Here is a 27,571-nt window from a genome sequence, read left to right on the forward strand (position 1 = left end):
TGAGACATTTATTCCACATCTGAATTGATGTTCCCTTCTCCAACCATGAACACTTCACTGTAACTTGGTGACACCTAGTGGCAAGAAACATGAACTGCATCAACACCTAAAAGCTTTGACTCATGAAGGAAGAAATAATTTAATTGTGATGTTTTCTTCCCGTGTGAAACATGAATCACTGCAGCACTTTCATTCTATATTTAAACAGACATGACCAGGGGGCTGTTCCATATGCAGGGTTATTATGGCAGCTTATGCTTGGAAACAAGTCAAATTAACTGAAAATGAGTCAGACTAGCCAAAATAAGCCTGGTGTATTTGATAAACGTGCTTTATGGAACAAGGCCTGGGTGAAGGTAATGGTAAAAATTTGAAAAAGAGAAAACCTAAGTGAATCTAAGCTCTAGATATCAGCTACTGCTTCTTACATTGTTGGTTGCACTGACCAGAAAAATAGAAACATACCTTTAAATGAATCTTTTGTTGTACATTAATGCAACAGAATGTCTTCAGACGGAAAAAAAGGCATGAAATACACAACATTTGGTTTAGAGAAGCTTTAAGGCACAGTTCCCCCACAAAGTCAAAAATACTCTTTTCCTCCACCTAATAGTGCTATTTATGACTCTAATCTTGCTTTGGTGTGAGTTGCAGAGTGCTGGAGGTGTTGATAATGGAGCTAAAGGGCCCTCAGCTTGTGGTGCTAAAAAAAAAATGTGTTTAAAAAAATGTTTTTTTTTTTCCAGAAATCGCGACCTGGTAACTCAAGATAATCACAGGCCTTGTTGTGAGCAGTTTCATACTAGAAATAAAATATTTCCACACCAAAGTGCTCATAACAAAGTCTGTGGATTATCTTGAGTAAATTGTGATTCCTAGAAAGAGATCAAATCAAATCAATTAAAAAAAGATATTGCTGTTGGGTTATTAAAATCTTGTTATATTATATTTGAAAAAAGGTAGACATCTCTATGGGAGATATCTAGCCAAAAAAAATCTACATTTATAAATGGAACCATGGGTAGGAGGAAAAAAATATTTTCGATTTGGGGGTGTACTGTCCCTTTAATATTCAGATTTTCTTCTAAAGGTGTATTTCTGAAAAACACAGTGTAAAGCTTCATAATTAAAAAAAAAAGTAAAGAAAAGATAATAGCTCCTTGCAGAACATTTACCTTCGCTGTGAAATAGTCAGTACAATCCAGTACCACACACCATTTAATTTCCATACCTGAAATAGAACATAAAATTCTCATCATCTTATAGCAATTTAAGTCAATTATCACACCACATGCAATTACCGTTCTGCAGCGATTAGGGCTCCTTTTCCATGGCTTTATGAAGTCCTGAATGACTGAGCAGCTCTCATCCAACCCAGGGTTAAAGTCGCTTATGAAATGGAAGAACTGAGAGTCTCAGCAGTCATTCACAGAAACATTATACTTGTGTGTCAATGAAGCATTTAAAACAAGTGTACTGCTACACATACCTTTGGTGCGACAGGCAGTTTGCGGGAAATTTCTAACTGTGTGAATTTAAACTGCAGATAGTTAAATAGGTATTATTGTTTCCAATATATTCATGACACTTGGGGGCACTTGGAAATTGTTGTATATAGGTGTATAAATTGCATTTTATTCCAATAAAAACAAAATGTCGGAGAAATTCAACCTGTGACTGTCTGTCTGCCTGCCTGCCTGCCTGCCTGTCCTTCTTTCTTTCCTTCTTTCCTGTGTTATTCTGCACAAAAGACATTTTTGAAGTTGTTTACACTTCTAGCTATGATTGTGCTGATGCCATAGAGCTGCAGGACATATTATATATATTGCAGTGAAATACAAGGCCACAGTGAGTAAAATTGTAATAAAAAATAAAAATAAATAAAAATAAAAGCAAGAAACTCCCTGAAACAGCCCAAGGTTCGGAGGGTTAAGAATCATATCCTGTCTAAATGTTTATAATTTCAAAGTAAAATGCAGCAGTCACGGACCTTGATTTATAGAAGTAGCTGATTTACAAAAACATGTAAGATCCTGCACAAAAGAAACTGACACAATAAAACACAAGATGTACTGTGGGAAAGCTTTCAATTAATACGCTGCAGTTATTTCTGATTCAGTATGTGCCATTCATTCATATATTTCAGCTCCATCTGTGTTCTCATTTCAAATAAAGCCCCATGATTCATGGCAGCTATTGAAATGTGGATATTTAATGGACACGACGCATACGTGACATGACGCCTCTGAGCTTTCTCTTGTAATTGAAAAAAGCATCTACTTGGTGCAGAGAGGCTCTCTCCGCGCTGCCGAGAAAAGCAGTCGGCTACCATGACAACTGGAAATCTGCCATAGAAACAGTGGCTTATGCTGTTTTGTCATATGCACGGGTAGCACCGGTGGACTGCAGCCAGAAACAAATCAATCTAAATATGACACCTGAAGGATGATGACAGAAATAGAAGCGTAGCATGGTTTCTATAAAGCATTTTTCATCACAAGAAATCCAGAAGGCATTTTCAGTAAAACTTTATTTTTCAGTGCATGAACGGAACACCATGTCAAGGTCATAGTCTATCCTTTTCAATTCATTTTTAAATATTTTCTCTTTTTTTTACATAAAAAAATAATGGAGCGATTTTAATATACCTCTATTTTTCTTTTTCTTTTTTGTATTCCCCGAAAGAGCACTCAGCAAGTATTTATAAAGGTGCTGTACAATGTACAAACATTTACATCTACTGTTCCTACAGAATGTAGAAGAAACCACAAGGATTGTTTTTCTAATGAAGCAATGCAAGGCCACAGTATGATACAGAGATGAGATTAAAAGAAAAAAAAAAGTCAACGTAAAAGCTAAAAAGAAGTGCAGGGGACACAGAATAAAAAGGGAATTATCCGACTTAGCAGAGTGAACTGCCTGTACCTGACACTCAAGGTTGAATTTACTCTTTCAACCAACACTATTACTATTGCACAATAACCTACCACTGATTGGCTCAAAGCACGTCATCAAGTGATTTTTTTTTTTTTTAACCTGAAACTCCCTTATACAATCACAGGCTCTTATCACAGTCAAGCACAGACCTGAACCATCACTGACTTTATCACACATTTGCTACTATACTGTGTTCCCTGAGCTCATCTGAACATGTCTTAATGTCTCACACGTTGTATTAGCAGGTATGCTGACGATATTTTCTTTAGACTATGTCATTTGCACCGACCCCATGTATGAAACCAATCGTTTATCTTAAAGCCACCAGCTAAACAAACCTTAAAGGGGACATATTATGAAAAGAAATCACTTTCCAGTGCTTATGCCGACCAACCTGCAAGCTGTGAAGTAAGACAACCAGTCAGTTGTTTGTGGGCTGCTTAGATCCTAAAACATCCAACAAGCCATTCAGAATTTGCTCCCATTCCTATGTCACAGGCTAGAAGCATTCAAAACCTTACTTAAGTAAAAATACAAAAGTGCCAGCATCAAAATGTACTTAAAGTATCAAAAGTAAAAGTACTTGTTATTCACAGGGGCCCTGCTTAGGTCGTTAGACATATTCCAAATGTATTATTTTATTAGTATTATAATTACGCAAGCAGCATTTTATTGGTTGATTTTAAAATGCTGTTATGTGGTTAAATTTCTAACAGAGCATAATTGTTTCAAATGAATCATGTTTTTCATATTAAAGGAATCCCCTGTAAAGCTGTCAGCAAAATGTAGTGGAGTAAAAGTACAAAAGTTGCCTCTAAAATGTAGTGGAGTAGAAGTATAAAGTTGCATAAATGGAAATACTCAAGTATAGGACAAGTACCTCAAAATTGTACTTAAGTACAGTACTTGAGTAAATGTACTTAGCCACCCACATTCAATGTCAACAGGGTTTGAAAAGATTTGGACTTTGAGGTACTTTGTCTCTCGTTCGGTAGGTGTGTCAGAGCAACTTGTATTTAAACTTTTATCCACTGCAAACTGTTCAAAGCATTTCATTTATAAATGTATTTTCCAGCTAATTTTTTCCAGTAAGTTTTGATGACATGGTCGCCTTTCAAAACAGGCAGAAAGGGCAACAGGGTGTTTCACACAACCCCATTTCCATCCAAATAAATGTTCCGCTAGGTTTTGTCGGAGCTGAAAGAATTGCTACTGTTGTAAACTTGCACCATGTTCTTTTCACAAGCCAATCAGAGCAGACTGGGCCTTTTGAGGGGGGGCTTAAAGAGACAGGCGCTAAAAGGGAGCATTTCAGACAGAGGGTGGATACAGCTATATTCAGACAAATAATTAAAGAAAAATATGTTGGTTTCTTTTTACATTTAAGCGTGTAAACATGTTCTTGTAGAAAAGCCTTAAACTGAAAATTTGCATAATACGTCCCCTTTAAGTTCTGTAAGAAATGGGCTCTCTGTATACCTGTCTTACATCAGCAGCATGCTCTATATCTCAGTAAACCACCACATCCCTTTCTAAGCTCCATTATCCTTCAAGCTACCCTGGCAGATAATTACACAGCAGGATTGACCAAAAAAAACAAAAAAAACATACATTTTAAAACCCTCATTTTCCCTCTATCAGTAGGCAAAGGTAAAACCATCAGGGACATGACTCAGAACTTGCACATTATTATACAAATTGCCTTTTTGGCCTTAAACAGTGAATCTTTTAGAAAAAATGAAATCGCCTTTACAAAATAATAATAATAACAATATTAAAATGGCATTGGTAGCAAGTCAACATCACAAATTAAATACAACTCATGTTCATTCTGTTATGCTACAAGGGCAGATGCAGTGCAATGGAATTCAATAGATATTTAAAAGTTAGAATCTGCAAAACATGACACATTCAAATATATATATTATATTATATTTCACAATGAGACACGTTTTGAGCGATTGCAAACATTTGGTACAGCGGTTTGCACGTTACCTATACATTTTCATGAACTACGAGATCCATGGCGATTCCTACCACTGAAGTACATTGGCGGGATGGTGAGAGTTCAAATAACATGGGACAAATCTTTGAAGTCTATATCAAAATGTGGAATGGCTTGGTACAGCTACATATACACATATTAATCTATCATCTCAATAAATTACACACTGGTTGGTTATCATACACATGGTAAACAAGATCTCAAACCACAAGTTTCTGGTCTTTTTAATGATACTGTTTTGTATGGAGGAGAGTCATGTCTATTATCATAGAACAGTCTAGAGTCCCCGGTAAAGTGAACGCTTGCTGGATTGTATTAGAAATCTGCCTGGTGTTGAGAATGAGAATTATAAACAAGAGACAGGATCATCCTCAGTGATGTGCAGAACACGTGCAGTAAAACAAACAGAAGGACCGACTGCATGCAGTTGAGCAAACGCTTAAGAAAAAGACAGTCAAAATATCCCACAATGAGGCCGAGAGCAAAATTAAACACTAGATGACAGTCACACTTGGTGTATACTACAGGCGAGAGGCGAGGGCCTATCTCCTTTCTTTGCATATGGGTCATTGCATTGTAATGGGTGAAGCGCTGTTGGTAGTCGTTGTTCCACAGGAGGCTCCCAGGATTGGCACATATTCACATTTCAAAATGTCTCGACTGGCAAGGCCCCGAGCACGCCGCACATGCTTGAGTCCCACATCAAAGATGCTGAAGCAGCGGACAAGGCAGAGGGGGAGCTGCTACATGCCAACACGTGATGTCACAGGACTCCCAAAAAAGACCTAGTTGAAAAGACAAATCTGGACATGATCCCAAGGTAATAAAAGTGGCAACATGTTGCCCTTCTCTGTTTTTTATGGAAGAACTCAGAAAAACAATCCACTGAGGGTTAAATATTTCTCAAGTCTGGGTGATTCAATATTCTATCACAAGGGGCCGCGAAGGACCTCCGCCTGGGAGAGGATTTTGGCTGAGCTGGGCACTTTCCAAGGGCCAGGGCTAATAGGTCCCTTTGGGCTCTGCAAGGGCCCTGGAGAACTGTTTATAGAGGCCACAAAGTCTTCTTTACTACTGACGTCTTTGGAGTGAGAAAATGTGTCTTCTTTTCCTTTTGCCTCTCGTGGTGAAATGACCGAACCTTTTCTGATCCACTTATCTTTAAAAGACAAAAGCGATTCTCTCTTGATAGTTTCTTTGCTTGGATTCCTGACGTCGGTGGGTTTGTACTTCCCATTAGCATCTCTCTGCCCTGAGTCTTTGCCTGTACCTTTCTCGCTCTCTCTGACTGTATGAGGAGACGTCCTGTGGTGGTGCGGCTCTCCCACCCTTCTTATGAAACTTTGTTGCTCACGGCTAGGCTTGGTCCTTTCTCCTCTCCCTTCCATCTCCTGTCTTTGTGAGTATCTTCTGATCTCGAGTGTCCCCCCTTTGCCGTTTTTCTTTTCATGATCCAAGCTCTCCCTGCTAGAAGAGTCTTTTAATCTCCTCTGAGGGGCTTGTTGATGCAGGGTCGCAGCCACTTGCTGTCCAGCTTGAGGAGCCTTGCGAGGGCTTGTGGATCGTGTTTTTGTCTGTGTCTGAGACATCCTGCTCCTGCTCGCTTGTTCTTCCTGTGCCTTACTCTCTGTCTTTTTGGGACCGTGATGTTGCTCTTTGGCTTTAGGAAATGTCTCCCCTGTTTTCTTTGGGCTGCTTAGCTCTCTGGAGTTGAGAGGGAGTTTTGCGGGCCTGGTCCTCTTGTAGAAGTTCATCTGCTCAGGGGAGGCGGGAGAGAGCCTTCCAACCTCTTTGTCTGCCCACTCAACGTTCTCTTCCACTGAGCTTAAACCCCTGCTGCGGGGCTTGAGACCTTGTGGGGAGATGCTGCTCCAGCTGTGGGAATGTTTCAGTTTGCTGGAGAAGGGAGAGGGAACAAAGATGGAAGCCCCAGTGGGATATGGAGAGGACAGGGGTGATGTGTCAGAGTAAAACAACTCTCCGGAATAGCTTGTGGGTGAAATGAGTTTTTGATCATGTTGACCTGCAAAGAAAAGCACATATTTTACATGGAGACACAGTGTGGGATAAGATATACTAATATACGCAAAATATACTGAAATTTCAAGAGAGAAAAGGAAGAAAAATGTATAAAACTGAGATGTTAACAGAGGGAAGATATGTGAAAAATTACCAAGGTAAAAGAGAAGAGGCCAGTAAAAGCAGTGAGGATGTTAGTGTTGGTGCTCAGTGTAGTAGCACACAGTAGAAGAAGCTGTACTACCTGCATCAGGGGCAAGAGAAAACAGAGCCACAAGGAAGCAGATGGTTAGAGATTTAATGAATAAATAAAAAAGTCAATAAAGAAAGTACATTCAAATCAATACCCGAGGCTCTCCAAATTAAGCTCAAGCAATTAACGAACGGATTGAGACATTATCATTAGCTAAACGTTGGGTGAATTTATGTTTTCAGCATTTATTTAACTGCTGTCAGTGTCCCCTCCCTGTAAACACACTCAGTAAATAAATCCAATCCAATAGCTAACTTAAGCTTTATTGTAAACAGTAGGAAAATATATGCTATTAGTTAAAACTCATTGTTCATAATATGCTGTAGAATAAACTAAGTGCTCTAATATGAAGCCTCAGCCAGGAAAAGGTTACTTTAGCCTAGCATGAAGAAAGGAAAAAGTAGGCTATCTATAAAGCTAAAAAAAATACATGTTGTATCTTGTTTTAAAGATCATAAATATCAAAATTTGACAAGTTTTTCTTGGCTTGGCCTGTGACCTCTGGTTACCACAGCCAGGCTAGCTGTTTCCTACTGCTGTCAGTCTTTATGCTAAGCTAAGCTAAGCTAAGCTAAGCTAAGCTAAGCTAATAGGCCGCTGGCTATAGTTTATATATTTAACAGACAGACATTAGAGTGATATCAAACCTCTTGCTTAACTCTCTGCAAAAAGGGAATATGTTTTTTTCCCAGGCTATTCCTTCAAAGCTGGAGTGCAGACCTTTAAGTATAAATTAACAACCGTTACATTCAAGCCCTTGCTAAACAAGTTAGCACAATGCTAATGAGGCCTAGCACCACCAGGGAACGCTCTCTATGTGTCTCAGTGTACCAGATTTATGGTGTCTGACTTTTTCTGCTCTGACTCACAGAATACAGCTTTTTTGTACTCCAAAAAATAATTTAATGACTCCACAACAAAATTGTTATATGAGCAGTATGTGAAATGGAGTCAACCAACAATTTGAAGAAGCATTTGTTTGTGTAATCACTGTCCCTGCCAGTAGAGGGAGACAGAAGTTCTGCACTCTAGCTCTGAGGAGTTATAATGAAAACTGAAAATAAATTATTATATGTCATTTACACATTAAATTAATTTAAATGCAAATGTGTCAATTAAGTACTAATGTGGCCTATTATACTACTGTTCACTTCACAGTGTACCAAAATAGGTTTTAAATCGAGCACTAACAATAACTTTCTAGGCACAAAAGCCATATCAAATGGTAAACTAAACACATAGAGGAAATCTTGCATTGGTCTGTGTACTGTATGCTGAAACAACCAATGAATAAATTGTGCGTTTACAGCACTTACTGCCATCTTGAGCCAGACCTGCCCCAGGTCTCAGCAGCAGTACCACTTTGCTTCCTCCAGCCTGGATCAGTTCAATAGCCCGTGTGTGGGAAATGCCGCGCGCCGGCTCCCCGTTGATCTCCACTATCTCATCTCCCACCTGTCAGTCGTACAGAAAATATAATTATTAAACAGGAAAAAACAGGATCAAAGCTTATCAAAGCTGGGGAAGCATTCACACTTTTTTACTCAAACATGCAGAAGTAGTATGCTGTCACACACATACACATCAAAGTATCTAAACTGTATGCAACACACACACACACACACACACACACACACACACACACAGCCTTGTAATACCCCAGAGGTAGCCGCTATTATTGGAGATGACAAAATAACTCATGATAAAGCGTGTAAACATGTCAGTCTGTTAGGATCTAATCAGTGTTGACATTTTTCTCCACCCATGGATAGGCAAAGCTATGCCTGGAGATCACAAGCTGAAGATTGATTCCCGCTCGGAGCTTCTGTTCTGTTCTGTTCCCTCACTGCACCATCTCCTCTCTAATCCGAATAATAATAATAAAAATAATAATAATAGTGTGATTATTTCATCCCCATGGGCAAACTCTAACTTGGCATCTTCCATAGACAGAAAAAAAGCACAGGGTCAGTTACAGTGTGACCTTCCTGGAAGTGGTCAGTGTCATTCACAAGGGCACTCAAGAAGGATGGATGCTTGTTGACATGGATGGATTGACTGGATGAATAGATGGCAGCTGGATAGATACTTCAGATAGATAGATGATAGAAACTCAAGGATGCACAGCCAGTAAGAAAGAAAAAAAATCTAATCTAAAAATAAGAACAAATGAGAACAAAATCGAATCAAATTTGAAAAAAGCGACTTGTCCCCACTCTCTACTTGTGCAGAGAGCTTGAATTATTCTGCTAAATGGAAGCAAAAGAAAATAACCAGCAAACAAATCTTGGCTTTAAGCAGCATAATACCCTCAGCACTGTAACTGTCAACTATTGAAACACAATTCATTAGTTCAATCTCTGCTGCATTCAGCACTCGGCAACATAATCTTTTTTTATGATTTACCCTCCATAAACTAGTAAATGTGCAAAATTAGATTTCAGCAATGTAATGCTCTATATAATGGCACACTAAACGGTAAGAAAAAAAGCTTCCCTGGAATACATTGGCTTTTATTTGATCAAGTATAAGGTTTATTTTGAGATGCAGTGCTCTTGTCAGCTGAAGGATTGTGATGTCTGCCTGTCGCTCATTTTATGTCCGTCCAAAACTTTGGTCCAGAGCGAGACATCTCAATATGAATGACAATTGGTGCAGCTCGTCATTGTCCCAAGAGAATAAATCTTAATGATTCTGGTGACCCCCGTGACCTTTCTTGAAGCCCCCACCACAATTTCAATATGCATTTTCTTTCCTCTAGCTCAACTGTGCACAGAAACTTTATCATAATTTGATGTGCTAATTTACATAGAAAACTCTATGCACATTCATTAACCCTTGGGAATAATGAATTCAAATATTAATGACCCAATGACCTTTTTTGTGGCACCTCCCTGAGGCCAAACTTCATGCTTTTAGCTCCAACACTGTTCTAAGAAAAGAGAAGAGTATGTTGTTCTCTCCATCCAGCACCGAGTATTGGAGGCAGTAACTAATAATGCAGCATCTCTGTGCAACCAGAAGTGCTTTAGATGTTATGTCAATATCACCTGGCCACAGCAGCAACTCAAACTCTCCACAGGTTGAGGGGAACTTTTAGTGTGTATATGTGATTTTTTCATTTTTTTCCCAACAATAAGTACCAAAAAACAGTCTTCCCCAGTTCAGAGTTGGTATTAAGGCCTTTATATATACAGTACTAGAGGTGGGAATCAGCAGAGGCCCCACAATACGATTTTATTCTGATACTTGAGTCACGATACAATATTATTGTGATTTTATTAATTTTGCATTTTGCGATATGGTGAGTATTGCGATACAATATATTGTGATTTAACTGCATTTTGTGTCCAAAAAATTCAATTCAATCAAGAATTGTTTTGTCAAATCAGAGAAAATTCTCAGTGTATTCATCTCACTTCAGTTTTTTTATTTCTCCACAATGATTCAAACCCACAGACTGACCAACAAAGTATTCAATCAAACTGAACTGATATCAAACATGGCCATGGACGACAACAACTGCAGCATTTTATCAAACTTTCCTCAACTTTAAGCTTCACTGCTCTGAATTTTTTTTGAATGAATCATGAAAAAGCCTAACTTTGCAGCATTATTTCAACAACGGCAAAAATACTGACAGCCCGCCGCTAAATCTCGATACTTAGCAGCCATGAATCGATATAATATTGCCACGCAAAATATCACGATACTATGCTTTATCAATATTTCCCCCCAGCACTAATATACAGTACTGTGCAAAAGTTTTAGGCAGGTGTGAAAAAATGCTGTGAAATGAATGCTTTCAAAAATAGAAATGTTAAGTTAGTTTAATTTTTATCAATTCACAAAATGTAAAGTGAGTGAACAGAAGAGAAATCTAAATCAAATCAATATTTTCTGTGACTACTTTGTTGATCTGCCCTCTACAACCACATCTATTGCACGTCTGTCAGTCCTGGGAGTTGGATCCCTCCTCGTCGCTCCCTGAGGTTTCTTCTTATTTTTCCCCTGTTAAAAGGGTTTTTTGAGGAGTTTTTCCCTGGCCGATGTGAGGGTCTAAGGACAGAGGGTGTCGTAACATGTACAGTCTGTAAAGCCCTTTGAGGCAAATCTGTGATTTGTGATTTTGGGCTATATAAATAAAATTGACTTGACTTGAATTGACCACTTGAACACTTTTGCACAGCACTGTACATACAGGAATTATAATAAAAAAAGAGCACTCACATGGATCCTTCCATCCAGCTGAGCAGGTCCGTCCTCGGCCAGTCTCAGGATGTACAGGCCCATGTTGTACTCAGTTCCCCCTCGCAGACTAAAGCCAAACCCCCTGGGACCCCTCTCCAACTCCACTGTCAGACAACCCTGCAGAGCATAAAGACCAAAGTCAGCCAGACACAGACACACAGAAAGTGCCGTTACATTTATGCACACATGCACAAAACATATACTTAAAAATAAATAAACATGCTCGACTTCGTAGATAATTCCTGTGTGGAAACATTTCAGCTCGAGGGGCAGTTTTTCTTACATTAATGAAGCCGCTTGTGTAAAAACTTCTATTGATTAGAGAAGTCATTAATGCTCCCCGCTCTTCTCTAAATGGCGTCGTTGTTTGTTTGTATTGATCAGAAAGTAACATTATGTGAAACTATAATTAGAGAAAGCAATTCGAAAGAAACTTTGGTTTGAATGCTGAACTGGATTGCTGGCTTTAATAGTTGAATATTACTCTGCTCTTCTCAAACGGCTTCTTCTCAGAAAAAAACAGTGAGTCCAATTAACAAAATATCATTGTGTCCCATGCTTGTGGTGTAAAAATGTAAGAATAGGAGCAGGTTTTAAAACTTGCACCAGAAGTTTCTGATCTCATTTTCCATGGGAGTCAATGCTGCAGCTACTCTGCACTTCTTTCATTTTCAGACTTGCAGTAAATCCCTTTCCCACTTCAGCTACATTGTATGAAAGAGCACATATTTTCCAACATTGTGGAATTGTTGATATTTTTAAAAGCTCCTCTACAGTCTAGCTATGATGTCACCCACTCTGGCTCTGAATGGTTTGTCCAATACACACTCATATAAAATCTGAGAAGTCAGTTGTAATAACGTTCACAGAAGGTTGGATATTTTAAAAAGGTTTTAATGGGATTGAAAAGCTCAAGATGTGGAACATTTTAAAGTTTGAATGGAGTTCAAATAGGCAGATAAGAGTTCAAAATACATGAAAAAGTGTGAGAATTTAAATTCTGAACATTCATTCATTTGAAAATGGTGGAAAACGTTAAATATTTCTGAAAGTGTGAAAGGCATGAATAAAATAAGTAAGAGCAATCACTTCCTCGTTGAACGAAACATTCTGATGTTTGAGTTGAATGATAAAAAAAGAAGCTTTTAAATAATAATAAAGAAGAGGACAGATTTTGAATGCTACCAGCATTGAAACTCAATGAAAGAAGTATGTCAATGTATCTGCATGGAACAGAAAGAGCTTTATGTGATGCTTTATATTGCAAACAATAAACTGGTATAGTTCTTTTCATCCTGTCAAGACTGAAGCTTATGGAGCTATTATGTAAAAACATGAGCCTTTAGCAGCTTTAACCTTCACATAGTTGCTAAGACAACATACGGTGGAAGGAATAAGAGGATTATTTTACCTGGTTGGGTCCTGTCACACACAGCGTTCCCTGCTCACTCAGTGAAAGACTTTTGTGGTCGGACCAGTTGACTCCCTCCCTCTTCTCCTCCAGGTCCAGGTTGTAACTAAAACAAACAAACAGATGTATTTCTTCAGTAAACACATGCAGTAAACAGCACGCTACGGGGCCACAAACACAAAAAGTCATTATGCAGAAGTTATTTATTCAATGCTGGATATTAAAAAGCAGAGTGCTTTTTCATGGATATTTTAATTTGCATGCTGTATATGTTCTATATTCTACACACTTTTATGCTTGTTATAAAGTCTTTGTTGAGATAAATTCCTCCAGTTGTTTCCTCTGAGGGCAACCCTCCCTCTTCTACCTATACATACTTTAGGGGTTGTTTTTTATGGTTTCAGGAGAATTTGTAAGGGCAGGTAGGAATATAATTCTATTAATATTACCATAATCACTACCATAGAGGTTCTCGTTGCATTTTCCATCTACTTCTTTGTACAAACTCCTCAGGCCATAAGTGGGGGAGGTAGCAGTAAGTCAGAGCACCAACAGCGAAGAAGGAGTTGGCACCAATGAACATGTCAGGAACATTTCCAGCATGGGGTCATGTGTGAATTTGCCTATTTCCCACTTCAAGACCTCGTAATATTCCAGGGAAAATGCCAGTAAGAGCATGTTGGGATCGAATGCAGCAAACACTGCAGGGACAAACATGTAAAGGGTTACATCCGCCTGATGAAAGACACTTTGAAGCAAATAATCCAGTCACAAGACTCTGCTGATGGTGTATTTGAATCCATGACTTCTTTTGCATAAAAAAAAAAATCCTTTGCGGGTTATTTGATATCTGACAAGCAATGCAAGTTCTTTCATTTGCAAACATGACCTCCCTTTTTCTTTTTTTGAAGAATGGCTGGAAACTGGACAGATTCAGTACAAAAAGGGAGCTTTTTTCTTTTCACACAGAGGGTGAAATTGATTGGCAGCAGTCTGGGACAGTTAGAGATGATGTAGTGGAGGACAAAATAACAGGGACTTTATGTGACCGTGGCAGAAAACCCAAGTCTTAAGCTGAAAAGTATTTTCGCACATGCCATGGCAATGCCAGAACTGACTGTGTCAGAACTTAAAATTACTGAAATATGACCAAAAGGTTATCCTCGTTATTTACTGGGAACTATGTATGAAAGAGAAAAATTATGGCATCACAAGTTGGTAGAGCCCATTCATCGGAAGGTCGGTAGTTTTATCCCTGACCATTGCAGCCTTCATGTCGAAGATAGATAGATAGATACTTTATTGTCGCAGCTTGTACATGTACTTCAAACATACACACATAGACACAGAATACATGAAGACACGGCACAACAAAAATACCCCTGGTAGCCCTGGTAGCCTCGGCCACCAGTATGAATGTGTGTGTGAACGGGTGAATGTGTGCAGTCTGTAGTGTAAAGCGCTTTGGAAAATAGCGCTATATGTGTAACTTAAAAAATGTACCAGTATTAATTGAGAAATGTAATCTTATCAAATGAGCTCGATATTAATAATAATATTTAATTATCAGACTTCAGCTCCTTCTAAAATATTTTTGTGATTATTATTATTTATATTATTATTTTTAGACTGTTGGTTGTCTAATTTCATTTTAAAAGGTAAACTTGGGTCGTGGTTTCCTGTATTTTAGTTTCCAACTCTGTCTTTATTCCCAGGTCCTTTTTAAACATGAGATCTTCACCTGAAAGTTATTTAAAATTTATAAAATATGAAGGAAAAGCTTCGTTCACAAACAAAAGTAGGACACACGAACACAGTTTGTATGTTTTCTGTATATAAGTGCAGTCCATTTACCATTTAATCAATGTTGTCTCGTGTGAATCTGAAGAAGTTTTGGTCATATTCTGTACTTTTACGGTGCAAATGGTGACTCAGAAAAAGCAAGACAACCCAGTATATAGCAGTAGGTGGGCTGTTGTAGTTGGAGTGTATTTGGAGTTTAAATCTACTAGCAGGATGTTTGGACATTTTCAAAAGGCCCCTTTTATCTGCTCCCTCTTTGCTTTTGCTTTCACTTGTTTCCTCTGAATGAGAGTAGATTCTTACCGTTCATCCTGTAGTGCAGACCTTTGCCCCATGGCTCTGTGCTGAAGAGCTGGACTCTGTTTAGCTGAACTGGCTCCAGATGGAGGGCCCTTGTATTCTAAAATAAAATAAAAAAAATGTTACAGCAATTAAAGCAATCATTGTAAAAATGCCCATACACAGAATCCTCCTACAATATGTTTCATCTTCATTTTAAGCTATAAAAAAGTTCCTTTTTCCAGGACATATAGCCTGCAAAACAATTATTATTATCAGACTTAGATATCCGTCTAAATGCAGGAGCATTACAGTGACATAAATATTTTATTTTCATTCATTTTATCCTTTCAGAGGAACAGGGGTCCCCTTTTTCAACTTTGGAATACTTCAATTTAGAGCTAAATTTTTAATACCGATACTAAAATATTCATGTGTTCTTATTATGTGTATGGTTTATTACTTTGATTACCTGGCGGTGGAATGAATTTCCCCCTTGCAGACAATAAAGTTTAAAAATTGAACTGAACCAAATTGATCACAAGACCGCCATGGCTCTATAAATCCTGCATATGTGGGCACACAGAGACGCTCACCGTCCTCAGGAACCACAGTGAGGGTGACGACGTTGCCGGCCTCCTTGATAAGCTGAACAATGTCATTGTGGGAGAGCTCGATGATGGAGCGCCCGTTGACCGCCGAGATACGATCTCCGACGTGCAGCAGGCCGCAGCGGTCGGTGGGACTGCCTTCAATGATTCGGCCAATTTTGTGTGGAATGACTGAAACGGTAGATATGAGCAGAAATAAGACATTAGGACCCAGACGGAGCGACTATTGTGAAAACCCTGAAATATATCTAGAGAGCTAACATAATGGTCGACTCCAAAGTCAAAGGAAAATCGCTTTGCTCTGGTTTAATTGAAATCTGGTTAACGTCTGAATTTTTGATGCAAGTAATGAGAATATTTGTCTGATAAAATTAAAAATGAAACAACTATTTGTCCCTTATCATCACAGTAACACATGCATCTTTAAATGATCTCCTTCTTTAGTGATGCTTAACAGTGTTCAAATCTACTTGTGAATGTCTAATTTACATTATGTACATGTATTACACTGTAATACATTATATTTCGCCATGACAGCGGAATAAGAATGATAAATAAAAGAGTTCCTCATATTGTCTTTGACATGTACACTACCAGTCAAAAGTTTGGACACACCTTTTGTTTTGATGGTCTCAAACACATTAATAAGTCAAGACATTTTACTACATAATTCTTTATGTGTTCTTTCATAGTATGTCTTCAGTAATAATCTACAATGTTGAAAATAATAATAATTAAAAAATAACCATGAATGAAAAGGTGTGTCCAGACTTTTGACTGGTAGTGTATATATAGTTGCATTTTTCTAATGAATTTATGAAAATTACTCAAGAGTTCATTTGAAAATACAGATACTAACCACAGCTGTACAACGAGCTACAATGTAATCACACGGGGAAACTTCCCACTGTCAATATAACTGGTTTTTGCCACTAACAAGCTCAGATTGTTGTTATATGGAGAGATGGAGAAGGTGAAGTTTGGTTTTACAATCTCACTGGTGTTATGTCAAATAGTTTCAATAACAACAATAGTTTGTGTTTGCAGTATTCTGAAATGTGCCCACAAAAAACGTTCAGCTTTCATAGACTTTCTTTGCTGGATAGGCTGAAAGTGTGTCTAGTATTGCTAAAACGGATGCTCACTCTCACCACAACCTTCACCTTGTAGACCTACACCAGCTATTTTGACTAGGAAGAATACTGCCAGCCAAATAGGAGAAGAAAAGCTACACTTAAGCACATTTCCTTAGGAGAAATGTAAGTAAGTAAGTAAATGTCATTTATAAAGCGCTTTCACAGGCAAAAGTCACAAAGAGCTTTACAAGACACACAAAAACACAATTAAAACCCAGACGTCGAGTTGACTAGGTACATACCGTCAACTAAATTCCTGTCTAAACAGATATGTCTTAATATGACATATAAAAGAATCCACAGACACCAAGTCTTAATGTGGCTGAGTGGGATAGACAATAAATGTAACGTGTTTGATCTGAGGGACGAGCAGAGGGATATGGGTGAAGTAGCTCAGTCACATATGCTGATGCCAGATCGTCCAATGCTCTGTAGGTAAGAGTGAGAATCTTAAACTGGGTCCTGTATGCAACATGGAGCCAGGGGCGGCTGTGGCTCAGCTGGTGGAGCGGTCGCCTACTGAAACGGAAGGTCGGTGGTTCGATCCCAGACCATGTCGAAGTATCCTTGAGCAAGATACTGAACCCCAAATTGCTCCCGATGCTGTGTTCATCTAGCCTGGGTATACCCAGACTGCCTTGCGCGCTCAATTTAATTTCAAACTGCGAAAGGGTCTGGAAACCGGTAGCGCCGGCTCGTAGCGCCGAGCCGGCGAGACCGCCGGTCACCGCCGGTGATCTCGCTACGAGCCGGGGGACAGCGGAGCCGCCGAGAGGCCCGCAACAGCTTGTATATTGCCCTCCTGACAGGCCTGCCAGCCTGCTCAGTAAAACCGCTTCAGATGATCCAGAACGCGGCGGCGCGTCTGGTCTACAACCAGCCTAAAAGGTCACATGTCACTCCGCTGCTCATTGAGCTCCACTGGCTACCTGTTGCAGCCCGCATCAAATTCAAATCTCTAATGCTGGCCTACAAAGTTGTCTCCGGTACTGCTCCTACCTACCTGAACGCCCTGATTCAGACATATGCTACCTCACGACCGCTGCGCTCTTCCAATGAACGGCGCCTGGCTCTGCCCCCCGTTGGTCCAAGGCAATCTAGACTCTTTGCACTTCTTGTTCCCCGCTGGTGGAACACACTACCAGTTCCTACCAGAGCAGGGGCGTCCCTCTCTACCTTTAAAAAACTCCTGAAGACCCAGCTCTTCAGAGAGCATCTTCTCTCCTAGACCACATGATAAGTCTACTCCTCAAAGAATTGTCACTAGCACTAATAGCTCTTATTACACTATACCTTGATTGTTTGCTTTTACTCTTCCTGTAAGTCGCTTTGGATAAAAGCGTCTGCTAAATGACTAAATGTAAATGTAAATGTAAATAAAATCAGTGGATGTGTGTGGCTGAATGACATGAGGGGGAATAAAGCGTGAAAATAAATAATCTTGCAGAAAGCGAGAACTGGAGAAGCAACGCAGCAAACAACACTCTCTCACAGACACACACACAACAAACATCCATTTCTGTTGCTCTACTATGTCATCTGGTATAACTGATCTGATTGGCTAAGAGCTACCTACAGATGCTTTTGATAGACATTCTAAGCGCCCAATAACCGGCTCTGGAGGATCGTAAACCACACCTCCTCTACGGAGAAATGCATTGCTCGTTGCCAGACTAGACCTCATTTGAGAATAGTCTGGTGTTAGCCAGGCTAGTGTTCATCGGTGTGAGAATTAATTCCCAATGGTGGCAGGTGGCACCAGTGTGCCCTTGTAGCCTCGGCAATCAGTATGAATGTGTGTGTGAACGGGTGAATGAGCGCAGTGTTTAGTGTAAAGCGCTTTGGATGAAAGCGCTATATAAGTGCACTCCATTTACCAGTGAAGAGATTTGAGTACAGGGGTGATTGCCTGTTTGCCCTAGTCAGTAGCCTTGATTTGATTGACTGTAGACGGTATAAAGCGGACAGTCAATACGGGATGAGATAAAGGCATGTATAAGCATCTCAAGTTCAGCATTGAAACTACTGATTTGCTGATATTTCGCAAGTGGAAAAAGCAAGAACTAGTCAGCTGCTTAACATGGGTGTCAAACGACAATATTTTATCAAATATTACCCCTAAGTAACGCAAGTGGGGGTGGACGGGAGAGGAAAGGGGGCCAATACATTGTAGGATTGTGGGCACAACCTTCTCTGGAGCAACAAAGCTCTGGTTCAACAGAATGCTGCTCCAAGAATGCAGACACCTGTTGCAGACGGAGCAGAGGAAGGGTCACTGCTTTGATCTGGCATCAGTGCACATGAAAGCATGGCAGGACAACAGCTTTGTCATATAGTTGTCAGGCCTGTCAGTGGCAAAAGCACTTTAAGTGGATTTAAGTGCAATAAAGCACTAAAGATAAGAAGATTTGGGGGTGAACCTTCCCTCTACACCTTTTTTCCCCCTATTTATAAATATACTGTGCCAAGTTTGAAACGTAGATGGGTGATTCTCATGAACATGGTACAGCTCATAACAAAAATCCAAGAGCACTGAATACATATTTTCTTTGAGCCTTTATAACACATACAATCTAAAGGCACTGTTTAATATGAATTTATAATCTATTTGAAAAATTAGGTATTTTCTGACATTTTTAAAGACACTGAGAAAAAAAATCATTACCGTAACACAACAATGAAAGTATTTTTGGCAAGCACTAAAATATGCTCAAGGGTAGCTGGTATCACCAAAATGTATTTTATTAAAATATACACATATTTTAATTCAAACAATTCTGTCATTACCGTAACATTTAACTATTTTTTCTCATCAATTTTCATTCAGATTTAGTTCTTTATACATTGTTAAAAAAACATTATTTTTGATTATATTCTGTTAAATTATACATTTTTAAACAAATGCATATTTATTTTTATGAAGTCTATTAAATATTTATTGTATATAAGTGAGGGGAAACCATGACATTTTTATCTGGACTCATTACGGTAATGAATTTCTGAATCAAAAATATGTTAAAAAATATAGAAAATATTCACAATTGTGACTCATCATGGCTATATTGTTAATTCATATAAAAGTGAAAAATATTTGGTTTAATAAAGTATGTCCTTATAATCTTCACAGACATAACTTAGACTGGCTTCATGAGAATCACCCAGATGATGAAAATCTTTAAATATTGATTCAGGATTAAAGAGACTCGAATCTCACCTCCGTGCGGCGGTTTGCTTTTGGAGGTGAGGATGACGAAGCCGAAGCCCTCGGAGTCTTTGCGGTGCAGCGTGATGTCGAAGGACTCGTGGTCCAGGGCGCTGGGCATCGGCAGGCGAGGTAGCTTGGGAGAGCCGTTCACCAGCACTGGAGTCATTTCCTGAGCCTCCTCCTCTGTCGCATCTGAAATAAAAAATAAAAGGACACAGACGGTAATGTGTTTGTGTTTGGCACGGCTCTGTTTGTATTTGTGTGTGTGGGTGTGTGCATTCCTGAGGGGATTTTACACAGTTTATTGTGTTCATGTACAAGAAATATGCAAATAAAAGTGCCGCCTTGTAACCGAATATTATAAATAAAGTCACGGTGCAGCAGTGTGATGTACAGATTGTGGATGTTGAAAGTGGTTGCCATTGGTGACTGTGTTGGTGGAGGGATAACTACTCAAACATTCAGTACAAGGTCTCTGTTCCCTGAATCTTTAACGGAGGCTGTGATCACTCACAGCATGTCTAGCAATTTCTCTGGATCTTCCCCTGATTACCTGTGAGTTTCTGTGAGTCTGTGCTCTTTTCTCTGGTCACTTACACCAGCTGTTTGCTTAGGCTAAGCACTGAGCTCATCATCTATTTTTAACCACATACATGTATTTTTCACCATCAAGCAGCTGTTGTTTTTTTCCCTGTCAAAATTTAAAATGCATCGCTTCTTGTGTGGATTATTCTCAGGGAAGTCCTATGAGACATTAAGTGTTTAGAAGTTCCCGTGATCTCAACACAATGTAGGATGGAGTTATGTTTATTCTATTAAAAAACAGCAAAACACAGATTCCACTTGTTAACTCTCTGAAATCTTCGGCTATTATGTCCGTTAAAAAAATCTGTTAAATAATGTACACCACGCCATGTTGTTGCCAGTTTTTTCAGCGCAACCTCACCTATATGTCCTGATAATTAATTTTTAACTTTGACTTACTAGAAACTAAGGAAACATAAAATCTGATCTTGAAAATGATGTTTCAAAACACATAATTTTAAATATTGCAAATATGAATACAGGTTGTATATATAACATATAACAGGTAACATGAGGATAATATCTAGTTCAATATTTTATACTAAATATATTTGACAATATCTCCGGTTTTACTTGGCTGAATATCATCAAAAAAAATCTAGGATGTAGTTTCAAGCCAGAACTTTAGAGGGAAGCTGATGGCAAGACTCAATGTTGCTTCATTTTTATGTCTTCACATCATGAAGAAGTCCTGTGCAGGTGCTTTCATGGACTCCAGAGGGTTAATATAAGAGTGTCAGATTGTTATTTAAGTACATACATATTCAAGTTGTCAAAAGTATCGATACTCAAAAAAGTATCGATACTAAAACGTTTTATCCAGATACAATACTCATTTTAAGTATCGATACCCACAGTATACACAGTGTCAGTATACATAAGGATAGAGTTAATAAGTTTACATAAATGTTGGTGACTGAAAAGTGTTATTTTCCCAGAATGAAGCAGAGAAAAGTCGACCCGCAACCAAACAGCAACACACACAGCTGAAAATACTGTTCTAATTGTTATTGTTTATTGTATTTATTAATTTTTTGCACTACCTCACACCTGAAGCTTGTTATCATAGTTGCAGTTTCTTTTTGCACAACTGTTTTTTATTATTAGGATTTAACCTGTGGTTCTGTTAATTTTTACATGTTGCATTTTTCTTGTTAAGAAAAAATATTTCTGTTAAACTTTGTTTATATCCTTGTGGTATCGAAAATGGTATCGAGTATCGAATATTTTCCTGAGTATCGGTATCGAGTTGAAAATTTTAGTATCGTGACAACCCTAATACACATATTAATAAATGGTGTCAGATGCTGCTCTGCTTGTTCCTCACCTCTGTAGATGACCTTTCTGCGCACAGTCAACATGACTTGACCGTTACGAGCGGCGTTTGTCATCAGATCCAGCACCTGCTTGTGTGAACGACCTTTAACCATCACGCCGTCGATGCCGATGAGCTCGTCTCCTGCTCTCAGCCGACCGTCTTTCTCTGCGGCTCCGTTGGGCACAATGGCCCCGATGTACACCTGGGGGAAAACATTCTGATAGAGGGTTAGTACCATGGAGAACTGGCTTTAGAAGAAACACATCATTTTAATGACTATTAAGGCATATAAATTTGCTAATTTTGGAGTTCTACATCAGCAACTTCCTTTATAGTATCACCTTTATATAATACAGATTAAAATACTTAAAATATGCATACATAAGTATCCAGTGTTGGGAGGTTTACAGATACAAATTCATGAGATTGTTCAAATGTAGTCACATATTCTCAATACATTAGATTACATTTGGAATACAAATTTTTATGTTGTTCTTATTTATCTTTAGAAATACACACACACGAACACACACACACACACACACACACACACACACACACACACACACACACACACACACACACACACACACACACAGAGGAATAATTGAGCTGTTTTTTAAACTCTATTTGTGCATGTCTCATATGAATTTTACAGCAAATAAAATAAAGAATAAATTCGAACCGACCTTTACCAAGACCATGCACTCCTGCAATGTCAAATAAAAGTAAAAAATGATTCATGTATCTGTGCTGTGATTTGGATCCACTTCAAAGTTGAATGGATTTTTCCTTGGCCCGTGCTGCACCCTTCTACCAAGTTTTATGAAAATCGAGCCAGTAGTTTTAAATTATTATTTTTAAAACCATAATCCTGTTGACATACAAACAAACCAACAGACAAACTCAAACAAAAACATAACCCAACATAACCTTTATAAAGACAGTAACTGTATTTAAAATAACCAACATTTTAGCTGTTCTTACTATGCTGCTCATAATTTGTATTTGAAATACGTAATCCTGTTTGTATCCTGTTACTCCAGAACCCTGAGAGTGATACATGTGATATATACTTACTGGCTGCTGCGGACCTTCTCCTCCCAGAACACGGAAGCCAAAGCCCGTTTCAATGTCTCTCTTCAGAAAAACATCTATGTCTTTGGTGTGAGGCTCTGTGGATGAGGAACACGGAGTGAGTATCACAGTTTAGATTTGAACAGTTAGACATAAGCTAAAAAAAACATTATTTTACAATAACTGATGGTGTGTTGGTCTCCACTTACGTCTGCTCTCCAGCAGGGCTTTTGACTTCAGGTACAGCTCTGTGGCGTCTCGTTTTGGGGAGTCGGCGGAGCGCAGGGTGCTCGTGTTGGAGTGGTAAGGCAGGGCCTGGGGGGCGGAGTCTGTGATCGCGTCCAAAGTCTCGGTGCTGGCTGTCATTTCCTGTCTCTGAATACACATACAGGGCCAATCAATATAACATGTTTGCTGAACATAATTCAGTTTTCAACATGGTCTCACAGAAATCCGTGAAATAGCCACGGATTCGCTTAACTCAAAATCCGTGGAATAGCCACGGAATCACTCAAATTTCCGTGAAACTGACACAGATTTCGCTACAATGCAAGTTAATGACAGTCATATCTCGTGGCTATTCCAACATACAAAGTGATCATGAACATTCAATGAGTGAACATTTAGAAAATAAAACATATATTTCTTGCTAGAAATGTGATCAAAATCCATTTTTATTCAGAAACTAAGTCAAAATATTGATTTTTTTCACTAAAAATGAGAGAAGTGTCCGCCATGTTTCCTGTTCTGACCGCCGGGACCTTGAAAGTCACGTGACTTGGAACAAACCAATAGGAAAAAATATACATGGAATAGCCACGGGATATGAATTCATTAACTCATTAAGTCATTAACTTGCTTTGTAGCGAAATCCGTGTCAGTTTCACGGAAATTTGAGTGATTCCGTGGCTATTCCATGGATTTTGAGTTAAGCGAATCCATGGCTATTTCACGGATTCCTGTGAGACCAGGTTCCAGTTTTAGATTTTTTATTAGATTCCCACATCATTTGGTATTCACCTGTGAATGACAGCACATTTATTGATATAATCTATAGCTCGTTATCCCAGACAAGTGGCCGAGCATCTCATGGTTATATATCATCAACAGCAATAAAGGTCACTTCACTGGCTCTTTTTTCCCCAGCTTCTTATTCCTGGAATTGTTTTCAAGGCTAACGCAATGAAATTTTAATGTAATTTAAAATCCATTGGAGAAACTAAAGATTTTCCTGTGGCTGTGACAGGCCTATTCAGCCAGAAAGGGCAACTTCTTTATCTAAAAACTGTTGTATTAATAATACCACCATATCTAAAGAGGCTCATCCATGCTTCATTACCATTGCAATCCCCTGACAATAGCCCTAAGAATACGAATACTGAAAGGAAGTAATTAAGACCGTTTTTCAGAGCAAACAAAAGGAGGCGCCCAGAAACATAATCAATATTCAAATTTATTGCTATCATTTAATTCGATGCAACAGAGGCTTTACTGGTTAAGCTGAAGGACAAAAAGCTTTGAAAATTAAATTGAGGGATAAGACCCTGAGGGGAAACAATAGTTGGGAAATGGGAAAAGATATGTTTTTTTACTCACAGGCTTTAGACTCTTCACAGGGGATGTTTGACCTATGGAGACACAGAGACAGACAACAGGAATATGGTGAGAAATGCAAATATGATTCAGAACAACAAATATTACCGAGCCGCCGTCCACCAGATGGCACTGCCTCTCTGACTGAGAAACAACCAGCAGTGAGCATAAAAATAAACCAGTGAGCTGCTGGAAACTCAAGAGGTGTACTCACTAAAGAGTGCTCCATTAGGGAATATGCATCCATGTGCGATTAAAGATACATAGTGAATATAAAGGTAGTACATGTGCTGGAGTGCTGGCTACATAGTGGAAGCCTGAACTGGAGGGCTCAGGAAGCGGGTGAGAGCATTAGAGATTCATGCATATAATTCAATGACCGATAATTCTCTTCCCCTCTCTCTGTGTTCGCTGTACAGTACACCCACACGCTCCATCTCAAGCGTTCAGATTGTTCCCTACAGATCATCTCTTACACCCCCCCCCCCATCCTCCACCTCCTCCTCCTCCCATCAACTCCCCGCATTAACTGGATTAACAAACACTCCTCTGGAGCCCACAGCCCTGTGGGGCCGGACCAACACTTGGCTTGATGAGGGGTTAATGGAGCCTGATGTAAAAGGAGAGACGGCAGCAGCATTTTTCCGCTTCACTGCAGAATTCCCAATCCAACATCAGAGTCATCAAACGCATATGAAAAACACGAGCGCGCCATGCACACACCTGGAACTGTTTTCCATCTATCCCTTCTGTAAGCTCTGCTCTTCTTCTGTTCAACGATGCCCACCACACACACACACACACACACACACACACACACACACACACACACACACACACACACACAGAAACACACACAGGGATCCTCTACCAAGCCAAAGGCTGTTGTCTAATGAGGGTTAAAGCTGGCATTAGCTCATCAATTGGGCAGGCTGGGTGAGGCTGAGCCCAGACTGTGGGGCCATGCAGTGCATTAGTGGAGTAGTGATGGTGGCTGAGCAGTGAGGGTGAGTAGTGTGGGTGTTGGGGAGAAGAGAGAGGAGGGTTTGGGCGCGGCTACGGGGAGGAGACCCCCGAGGACCTTCCCTCTATAGACATTTAGCCATGGCTCTTTAAGGGGCCATGGATATAGAGGCATGCACAAGTCCCCTACGCTCCGCTGATGATCAAAGCCAATCCGGGGTTCATCGACTTGCGCAGTGAATCCCTGCGGCGGCTGGAGATGATGTAGGAGACATTTGAAGGGTGCCCACCCTCCTCCCTCTCTCCTTTGGAATCAAGCACAGCCCAACACTTATGTAATTCCTGCTCCCAGACTTGTAACAGACTGCATTACGCTTCAATGCGAGTCGTCATAAACAGAGCCGGTTTGAGCGGAGAAACACAAGGAAGAATGCTTGAGGAATGCTACACACTGTAAACGCAAGAAAAGCTGCGTATGACAGGAAGAAATAGTCGAGTCGGGTTTGTATGCAACAGCTACGGAGGTGCAGGTGGATCTATTCAGCTAGAAAAATAGAAAAAGGCTGAAGTCTCTATTGTGGTGACCTTATACAGACGGCAGACACAGTGGCAACACAGATCAGCAGTGTGTGGTCAGCCAATGCCCCCCAACAAGCCACACAGCACCACCTCACCTCCTGTCAGTATCAGCACGCTGACCTCACCTCCCATGGGCATTGTTGAAGTTGTATTGACAGCAATAGCAAATTCTGTCACACACGAGAGGGCATTAAAGCGTGAGAATGAAGGATGGAGAGAAAAATAGGAGGTAGACACTCAGGCAGAAAGAAAAGCAACAACATGGGTCATCCAACCACTCAGTCTGGCAGATAACTGGATGGACACAAAGAGTTCTCTCTCACCTCCTCGCAGCACCAGCACGTTGACCTCGCTGCCCACTGGTAAGTCTTTGAGGATGTCCACCACTTGGGCGTGGCTCAGCGTTTGCACGTTTTGCCTGTTGATCTCCTTGATGACGTCTCCTTTCTGCAGGCCGCGGCACCACTGGGCGTCCAGGATCATCTTCACCTTCTGACCCAGCGGGCAGTCAGCAATGGCAAACCCGAACCCTCCGGGGCCTTTAACCAGCGGCACGCTCACCAGCTCCGGCTGCAGCAACCCCGCGGTCAGCTCCCCTCCCTGCCTCCCGTTGGGCATGGCCGCCACCACGGGCCGCCCGCTGGCGTCCGTAGTGACGTAGTGGAGCTCCTGAGAGGAGCCGTGGAGGACGTCGCCCTTCACCAGAAGCGGCTGTCCGTTGATGAGCGGCACGGCCGTCACCACCTCCCCGCCGTGCAGGGCCTGCTGGGGCTGCGTGGCCGGCGGGGGAGGAGGCGGCGGGAGAGGGTCGTCGCTGTCTAGATCCACATCTGGAGGAAGCGGGTAGCCACGGCAAAGGACCATATCCACATACTGGTTGATGGGAATGGATTGGAACATCTGCACCACCTCTGGATGGGTTTTCCCCAGAACAGACATCCCGTTAATCTCAACGATCACATCACCTAAAACAGAGGGAGAAAAAGAAAAGAAAGAAAGTGACAGGGGAAACTCTCCTCTGGTATTTAATCTAGACATCACGTCTCTTCATTTCTTTGGTGAGCATTTATTCCTTCCTTTGTCGGATGGTTCTTTCTTCCAAAATGTCCCTTTCCTCTTCACCGCTCTCTCATATTTTCACGTTGGCAGTTCCCTGTACCTCTTCCCTCTCCTTTTATCTTCACTATAGCATTCATTCCTGCTTTATTCCTGTCCCTCCTTCACACGCTCCATTGTTGAACAGCCCTGAACAGCACTCTCTGCCACAACTACACGGAAGCGAGACAGGTGTAGATTTCCGTCACATCGCACTATTGTAACCATCACACACGCAGATGCACACACTTACACACACAGACCTCACAGCTGTTGGTTTTTGCAGGCAGCCGCAAGGCAATGGCAAGATCAGAAACCAAACAACAAAGGCGGTACATGGCTTCACACCCACCATAATAAGACTGTCTGCTAGGAAACTATACCCTTGACAGAGCAGCTCGAGTTGTTGTTATTGCCTCGTTGAACTCATGGGACACTGTTAGGTTAAGTG

General features: G+C 40.2%; 1 protein-coding gene across 1 annotated transcript in view; it reads right to left on the minus strand.

Moving 5' to 3' along the window:
- Nucleotides 1–3,042: 3,042 nt before the first annotated feature.
- The window catches only part of LOC131968442 (membrane-associated guanylate kinase, WW and PDZ domain-containing protein 3), a 186,171-nt gene continuing 161,642 nt past the window's right edge, over nucleotides 3,043–27,571 (minus strand). The window contains exons 10-21 of the mRNA XM_059329324.1: nucleotides 26,349–26,990; nucleotides 24,487–24,518; nucleotides 23,100–23,265; nucleotides 22,894–22,988; nucleotides 21,823–22,030; nucleotides 19,920–20,102; nucleotides 15,555–15,740; nucleotides 14,983–15,079; nucleotides 12,877–12,982; nucleotides 11,445–11,582; nucleotides 8,531–8,669; nucleotides 3,043–6,965 (exon numbers count right to left, since the gene is read on the minus strand). Coding sequence (XP_059185307.1) covers nucleotides 5,872–6,965; nucleotides 8,531–8,669; nucleotides 11,445–11,582; nucleotides 12,877–12,982; nucleotides 14,983–15,079; nucleotides 15,555–15,740; nucleotides 19,920–20,102; nucleotides 21,823–22,030; nucleotides 22,894–22,988; nucleotides 23,100–23,265; nucleotides 24,487–24,518; nucleotides 26,349–26,990 — 3,086 coding nt within the window. The 3' untranslated portion in view covers nucleotides 3,043–5,871. The remainder of the gene's footprint in view (nucleotides 6,966–8,530; nucleotides 8,670–11,444; nucleotides 11,583–12,876; nucleotides 12,983–14,982; nucleotides 15,080–15,554; nucleotides 15,741–19,919; nucleotides 20,103–21,822; nucleotides 22,031–22,893; nucleotides 22,989–23,099; nucleotides 23,266–24,486; nucleotides 24,519–26,348; nucleotides 26,991–27,571) is intronic.

Source organism: Centropristis striata, chromosome 3 (assembly GCF_030273125.1).
Source record: "Centropristis striata isolate RG_2023a ecotype Rhode Island chromosome 3, C.striata_1.0, whole genome shotgun sequence".
Taxonomy (NCBI): domain Eukaryota; kingdom Metazoa; phylum Chordata; class Actinopteri; order Perciformes; family Serranidae; genus Centropristis; species Centropristis striata.